Consider the following 8,727-nt stretch of genomic DNA (forward strand, 5'->3'; position numbering starts at 1 on the left):
TTAGCGTGACCCTAATCATTGGTCATATGACAGATATAAAACATAACACATCTTCAGTCCCCATTGGGGGATCATAGAAGGACTGCAGCGTTTACATCCCGATGGAATACTTCACACAGTCTCTCATACAGCTAGAATATTGATTTAATTTTACTTTGATTTATGTAACTGCTATTCAGCCCAAGCCCAACCTCATCCCGCTTATATCAGTTTAAAAAAAAATAACACTTGTGGACAGCTGGCTATATGCTCACTGAAGGAAATAAAACTGCTTTTACAATTAATTTTCAGCTCTTATAACATTCAATTATGTGTCCTTCATGAGTTTTTTTACGTTTAATATCGCCATTAGTCACACAGGTAGCTGTATTAGCCCCCCTCCCCCCAACGATCACGCATTTTATCTCTGTTATTATAGATGTGATATAGTGTGAGCTAACGAAAAGAAGAATGGTTTGATGAGAATGATGTGAATCCATTAAACACCTATGGGAGTATAGAGAGGGTTCCAGAGACCTTTCAGTACAATGAAAGCCAATAAAACACCACCACACCACCACCTTACCATCCTTTTTTACAATTAATTTGTTTTCCACCCCACAGATTTCCATTCACACCATTAGGCCACTCCACTGACACCAAGAACACTGGTTCACCTGTGGTAATATTGCAATAGGGATACATTGTGTACTGAGTTTGAACACCGTCACTTCCCTCTCTTAGGAACTTGTTTAAAACTTCAGACTTGCCTAAAAGCTCAGTGTGAAACATGGATCATTGTTCTTTACTCTGCGGTGCAGCGCTGTCTTCCCCGAATCTGACTTTGTCTCTGTTGTTGGCATTTGAATTTTGGTGGCTGCACCATGCGTCGTCAGTCTACAGTCAGCAGGAGACAGAATACAGGAGAGAACAGGATGACTATTATGGCATTATGTTAAAAATGGTGTTTCTTCATATATACTGTGTAGGAATCAACTGCCATCACAGTGGAGAGTATGGAGCTGTTGTTTGCACACAGAGATATTAAGAGAATGCAAATAAAAAGCAATACTAAGCTAGTACATGTAGTATACAGTGTTAATTAGTGTTTGTGAATTTGTGAAGGGTTAAAACTCAAAGAATGCATTAAAAGTATGAGCTAGATGTCGAAAATCCATGGCGGTCTTATATGACAGCCGTGTTGGCTTCACCCTCTAACTGCTTTTAAGCAATAAATGTTCATATATTTGTTAGCTTTAAAAAAAAAAAATGTCCGGTGTTGTTTTGTTATGAACAACATTTTAAGCCATTGTATTTGTACAAAGGAAATCAGCCGTAGCACATAGCAGCCCTGACCAAGCTGCCTCTCTGGAACGGCTCTGGCACCGACTGCATGGAGAGAGACTGTGAACTTGGGATGTTTGCAAAGTGAAGTTCAGTCAAATTAATCATTCTGTCAGACAATGAGAGCAGAGCACCCCAGGGCTAAAAGGGAGACAAGGCCTTTCAGCAAGAAGAAGAATACGCTGCGCTACTGTATATGTTTTGGGCTTGTTATTCATTTTTACTAAGGGAGGCGGGGGAGTGGGGGGATGGGGAGGTTATGTAGCGGTGTACTCTCGCTCTCTCTCGGTGCCGGGGAATATATCTATCGTTCCGGGGAGCCATTTCCCATAAGAGGGGATAAATGGATGTAGCTGAAGGTGAGGACAATGCAGGAGCATCACATTTAGAGGCTTATTCATCAAGTTCATAGGTGGTGTCAGGCCTCTGCCAAATGTTGCATTTTCACAGCACCCCTGTAAAGGAACTGTTACTGGCCTTGCACGCATCCCAACAGTGATCATATGTCATATCTAATTTGTGTCTCCATGTGAATGTATAATACAGGGTTGCATTTATTGCTCAACTTTAATGTTATTTTTTATAGAATTCTTCCAACTTCAGTGAATTTGGACTAGGACCCATTCTATCTAAACCTTGTCTTAAGGGTCCTATCTTATATTTGGCTCCTTCTAGATTTGTCACAATTACAATGTTGTGTTGTGTGTTAAGCATCCTGCACCATGATGCATGTTGATCCCATGCCGGCCCTCACATTAATATAAAGGCTTGAGTGGTTAACATAAAATAATATTCAATCCGCCTGTTGTCTCACCTTTTAAATGTATAATGCTCTTACACACAAAATCAGGGATACATAATATATATCACGGGTGATATCAGTCAGTAATGGTAAATTTATATTATCATGTATTATTCTGTTAATGAAATTAGAGCTGATAAATCATCCACTTATTTATCAGGTGTGCATAAAGTACAGCATATGAACTTCTTTTTAAAAAACAAAGATGTTAAATCATTGGTTATTTTATTGGTATCAGCCATGAGAAGCAGGTGATTTGTTGTTTTTTATCATATTGGCTGAAAAAAAACTAAGGAAGATAAAATCATTTCAGCAAACCACAAAATAGTATGACTGAAAAAACAATACCTGTAACAGATGAAGGCAGCAATATTTCAGATTCCTTGTTTAAATTGATTTTATATGATTATAAATGCACATTTGTTGCTAAACTTAATAACCATTCCCATGTTCATTACTTTGTGTCTAACTGAATCATCAGAAGGAACATTTGTTTCCCACTACTGCTTTATTAATACAGTGGTTTGTTAGTTTAAGACAAAATTCCTACATGTGTTCCATTAGCTTTTGCTATATAATTAATGTGACGTTTAACAGAATTGCATCTTAAATATTCCATGTTGCAAACTAGAAGGCAACCAGGGGGCTTGGCTCCTCTTAATAAGATACGAGTTCCCCTGAAAACATGACTTGTGGAAAATTGTGGTTCTAAAATGTGGTAACCAGCCATCGCTGTTGAAGAGTGGTGGCCTAATATCAACTTCACTCACATTCATTTAAACCCCCCAAAAAACAGTCCGACCTCTGTGAGGCAAGCACCAAAAAACTCCCGAGCTCCCCCGAATGCACACTGAATATTTGTAAAACATTTTCTAATGTTACATTGACTTTCCTTGAAACAAAAAATTTTAAGTTTTTGAAAAGTTGTGTTGGAACATGACAGTGTCCCAGTGTCTTTGTTCCTGTACCTGTACCACAAAGTCTCCATGCTGGTCACTAATCGCTATACTACATCTGCACACAATCCTCCGCCCTTCTCTTGAGGTGATGATAGAGATGCTTTCCTTTATCGTGCTTCTATAATTTACCCCTCCCCTCTTCATACACATACACTTTTGCTGCCTTGTCCTTTTTTTTGCCTTCCTTTCATGTCTCAATTTATCTTCCTCATGCATGCCCAGCGAAATCTCTCATACGTGCACACATAGATCCTTTCTTTTCCCTCCTTGTCTCCGTTTTCCTGTTCCCCTCTTCCGTGCCTGTGGTTGCAGGAAACGTGTCTTTGTCATGAGCATTATCCAGATACCTTCTGGATGTACTTGTGAAGACGCTGGGGGCAGTCATAGTGATGTATGACTGTAATCCCACCGCTGCCGCATGACACGGCTGTCAGTTGCCACGGGAGACGAGATGATTTATATTCTGCAGCTCTGCTTATGGCCTTATATAAGTGATGTTAATGTTAAAAGCCCAATCCTGTATTCTTATGCAATGATTTAAGGGTCCTTCCACCGATTGTAACAAATAAAGATGGACACTTTTAATGGCTTGTGTTTCACAATTTGAGTTTCACAAAACAGTTTGTAATGAGAAAATAATTTAATGTTTCCAAAAGAGAAGGGAGGGAGATTATTTATTTACTCCAAGTCACTCTATAATTGATGTGTTAAAAAAAAGAACCTGATTGGTCTTTTAACACTAACCTGTCTTTGGTATCTCCCACTGTGGTGCATGGTGGTGGTGCCTCATGTGTCCCGTTGCAGTTTAATTTACATGTCCATTTGTTGTGCTTTATCTGCCACTGACTATTTGTCGCTGTGGATAAGGCGACAGCTCATTGGTCAATGGAGCAAGATGCATGCATAACGTTTGACAGGCCGTGGAGTGCATCAAAATAATAAACCTTCGTACAGGGGTGACTTCTTCAGGCCGAGGAGATGGGAATTATTGATTTCAGCGGGGGATAGGATTGGTAAATGAAACGAAATCAATATAGATAATATACTGGGCTTTAAAGGAACACCGTGTTAAAGCAACATGAAGGAATACTTATGGCAGTATTACCTTTTGCTTCACTAAAGTGGTGTGAGTTTTTCTAGTGGTGTGAAATGGAAGACAGGGATCTGCAATGATCGAATTGGGGATTGAAGGTTGGGGTTTGATGGCATTTTATGAAATCTGAATCAAATATCTCACTGGTTCTCAGACTATGTTACATGTACCACTGACAGTATGTGAGTTGCCTTCAGTGCAACATGGAGAAATCTCTGAAATATGTCTTAAAAATGAAATTAATTAATTAAAAACACATAGTCACGTTCATGCACGTAGAGCATGCATACATCCATGATTAGTCGCAAGCAAGAGGTAGTAAGAGGCAAAATGAATAACTCACTGCAAGCATTGGCTCCAAACATGAACTACTGGGAATAGAAGTGTGGACCAGGAGGACCCCTTTTCCACCAAATCAGCTCTGGTTCTTGAACCGGTTGACAGATTCAGCAACAGTTGCAATAAATAATTTTCTTATTAGGAATAAAACTGCCTCCTGCATGAACTGTTCATTGCTGCATATGGTTCACCCTACGCTGCTGTATTTTAAAATTGGTCACAATGGTGGAAGAGCATAATATATTCTGAGGTGGTATGCGGTATAAAAAGTTTGCAAAACACTGGAATATCAAAATCCAAAAGCTTTCCTAATCCCATGTCAAATTAATTTGGGTTCAATAAAACTCTGAATGGAAGATTTGGATGTCTTCCCAACTACGTCATTGTGTGGCAGCCTAATTATAGTCCACAATCAGAGTAAAATAGGATGATTGAAATGTGTATCCGGCACATAATAACAGGTTTACCCTGGTTATTTTCCATTTTTACCTTATTTAGCATGCAACTGGCAAGTCTAGCATGGCGATTCTAGTGGATGGCAATGTCGGTCAGACTGTCTGTCAATCATTCAGTCCTTCAGTCCATCAGTTTGGTTCGGACTGAAATATCTCAACAACTATTGGATTAATTGGCATGAAACCTTGCACAGGTCAAAATTTTTTACTTACCCGATGAATCAGATGATAGCTGACATGCGGTTTCAGGCTATTTATGCCTTTTTTGAATGGATAGAGACAGCTAAAGGTAGACAGGAAAGGGGGAAAGAGAGAAGGGGATGACATGCAGCAAAGGGCCACAGGCTAGAATAACCCGGGCCGCTGTGGTAAGGACTCAGCCTGGGTACATGGGGCACTAGCTCTACCGGGTGAGCTACTGGATGCCCCAATAACAATTACTCCCTGGAGGGAAAATCGAAGCTGGAGATGGACAGCATTTGTTGGAGGAATTGCCATGAAATTTGGTAAACACATTCATGTTCTCCTCAGAATGACTTGTAATCATCTTGGTGATCCCCTATTTTTTAAACCAGTGACACCATCAAGTCCAAGACTTTGCATTCCCATTAGGTGTTCCTTGTGTTGTGTTGCCAATAAGCACATGCATGCTAAACTAACACGGTGAACATTATACAGAACCTACATAACATGTAATGTCAGCTTGCCAGAGCACCGCTGTGCCTAACCACAGCCTCAGAGATCCCCTAGCATGGCTGTAGACTCATAGTCTTGCTAATACTGGAGGTCCCAATTCAGATCTATTAACTTGATGAAGTCATATTACTGATGATATGCATTAACAACGTAAGTGGAAGCATCTGACAGGTTAAATGCTTTTATGCACCCAAACGACTTAAAGGTCAAGTGTTTATCATTCAGGAGGATCTATTGGCTGAAATGGAATATAATATTGATTAAAATGAGACGTTTTTAATGCCAGAGCGGGTCTGCCATGTTGAACCACCATGTTTCTACAGTAGCCCAGAAGGGACAAACTAAACACTGGGTCTAGTTTGGGCCTTTCACCAACTTCACGGTTAGAAAGGGAGGAAGAGGTGAAGGGGTATTCAGTTGGTTGCAATCTGCAGTCTCACTGCTAGATGCCACTAAATCCTACACACTAAAGCCTAATCACTTTGCTAGTCTTGTTAAACTACTAAACCACGTCATCCACTCACGCTCATGGATAGAATGTGATCCATGCCGCTCTGACAATTAGACCATGAGCCATTAATGTTAATTAGCTACAGATGATAGAATCTGCTGCTGGCGATGTTTGTCATTTTAACGGACTAAATTGGAGGTCAGTGCTGGCTAAAAAAAAGCTGTTTTGCACAATGCTAATATAAAGCAAGGAGAACCAAGAGGTTTGAGAAGAGATTGGTTGGTCTTAGAGCTTTGTAATTCAACCAGAACGAGGTTATTCTAGTTGACTGGCAAATCTGAAGACAAAATTTTTCAAGCAAAAATAACAAACATTCACTAATTCCAGTCTTAAGAATTTGCAGTTTTATTTGTAGATAGAATATATCTGGTATTTGGACTGTTGTTCAGATAAAACAAGCAATTTCACTTTGGGCTCCTTGAAATTGTGACGGAAATGTTTGCATCAAACAGCACATTGCACTTGAACATATAAGCTATGAAAACGATAATTAGATGCTGCCTTTTTGACTTTTTGCTGAAGCAGCTTTCTTTATCTGGACAGAAATTGCTATTGTGTCTGTCTAGGTATTGACAACAGTATTACGAATTATGTATAAATCATGCTTTTTATGCTTTAAAAGTGGTGTTTTACAGGTGATAAAAAATGGATGACAGAATATTGTCCTTTTAAATTAAACATTATTATTATATTATTATACTATTACAGCTTTCTCTGTTTTTGATCACTACATCATCTCTGTGATTCATGCAGATATTGTGCTAATTAATGTAAAAGTGAATGAATGCAGAGTCTGGAAAATCACTGAAATTTTGATGAGGCACTAAGGGTCATGAATACATTTCTTTTCCTTGTTTTTATTAGACAGGATAAACAGCAATGAGGTGTCAAAACTTGTCAGATTCAGACTCAGCCCCATTTTCATATTGTTCTGTTCGGTTCTGGCCATCTCCTAAATGAGATCATTTTCAGCGCCTTGCAGGAGGTTTGTGGCGGTCTCTGGAGTATACCACTGATGTTAAAATATATAAAAAGATGAAATGTGCTGTATATTCAAGTGAGATGTTGGTCTTCACGATCATCAAACATTGAAGACTTCAGCCTGCCTTCCACTATATCACTATTTCGGAATAGACTTTATGTAAATGTTTCCATTTCCTGTGTTTTTTTTTCTGGGGAGTGTGAGCTATAGATGGGGCTCCACTTTGATCTAACACCGGAGACTATGCCTGCTCCTCTCTCCTGTCATCTAATATAATATTAATATTCATCAAATATTCTTCCCGATTCTACAGGTAAAGTAAACAAGAATGAGATGTAGGGCCACCCTTTGATCTAGCACTGAAGACTGCAATTTCCTCCGGTGTATGAGTAAATAACACATTCGTTTTTCTGCATCCTTTTACAGGTGTGGTTCTGAACTTCCCTGCTTTAATCTATCAGCACGGACTGCATCCATATGATTAAATGTGTGTTTTTGTGTTATTGCAGGTATGGTGAACTACAGCGAGGTGTCTGGCTACCCCCTCGTCCAGCACTGGAGTCTGCGCTCTGTGCTCTACCACGTCAAACTCAATCAGTGGGTCCTCTCTCAAGGTAAATCAGACTGCGCTGCTGGCAATTAATTATATATCATTTGTTATTACTGGTTGTTTATTTATGCCGGAGGAGACCATGCTCTGTGGCACATACCCTCACGTTCGCCGCGGAGAAAAACAACATAGTCAGCTATCAATTATTTACCACATTGTAATTAATATGACACATCAAGGTTAGCGGCTCATCAGAACAGCTTGGATACTTTCTTTAATTTTCATTTCTGATCAGCTAGTTGATTAGCAGGCAGATTGTCATCTTCTGATTAGGCTGGTATGTATTTTTAGGTTGTGCTGTAGGTACTGTGTGGACATCTTCAATCAGCTTTTAATGACAAACCAATGACAAAAGTTTAGCTGAAGTATAGCGTTGGGTCAGATTACTTTGAAATGTGGTAAGTTACTGAATACACATTACATGGCGGTATTTGTAAATACTAAGGTTTTGGATTAAAACTATTTTACGTAATGTAAAGACTTCTGGTTTACTGTTAGAATTCCACAAATATTCTTTTTTCACTTTAAACATCTCAAAACTTTTTCAGTGCAAGTAAATGTAATCTAGCATATTCAGCACTTACAGTTTACAGTTGGTCAAATTATTATTTCTTTATATAAATTATTTATCCATTTTTCTGTGTTGAAAACCACAGTTGTTAGCATGAGTTGAAATCCAATAACGCATTCAGAGGCTGTGTGGGCATGTGTGTGGCACAATGGAATAACATGAGATTTGCCCCCTATCAAGGTCTATAGAGCCCAGAGCGTTAATAGGGCATTGGTTAGCATGAAAAAAAAAGATGTCATAATGTCATTTAGTTTTTAAAATTGCCTTATTTTTAAGACGTAATCAAACAATGTCATTATAATCTAATATAATTATTCATTGTAAATGTAAGTCGGGCTGATTATGATAACCTTTTTAATTTTTTTTTTCTTATTTGATTACTAATT

The 8,727-nt window shown here is 38.8% G+C and overlaps 1 protein-coding gene across 1 annotated transcript in view; it reads left to right on the top strand.

Moving 5' to 3' along the window:
• Positions 1 to 8,727, top strand: part of astn1 (astrotactin 1) — a 374,129-nt gene that overhangs the window by 198,733 nt on the left and 166,669 nt on the right. The window contains exon 16 of the mRNA XM_035669982.1: positions 7,670 to 7,774. Coding sequence (XP_035525875.1) covers positions 7,670 to 7,774 — 105 coding nt within the window. The remainder of the gene's footprint in view (positions 1 to 7,669; positions 7,775 to 8,727) is intronic.

The sequence above is a fragment of the Morone saxatilis genome, unplaced genomic scaffold (assembly GCF_004916995.1).
Source record: "Morone saxatilis isolate NCDOM2014 unplaced genomic scaffold, NCSU_SB_2.0 Contig23, whole genome shotgun sequence".
In the NCBI taxonomy this organism is placed as follows: Eukaryota; Metazoa; Chordata; class Actinopteri; family Moronidae; genus Morone; species Morone saxatilis.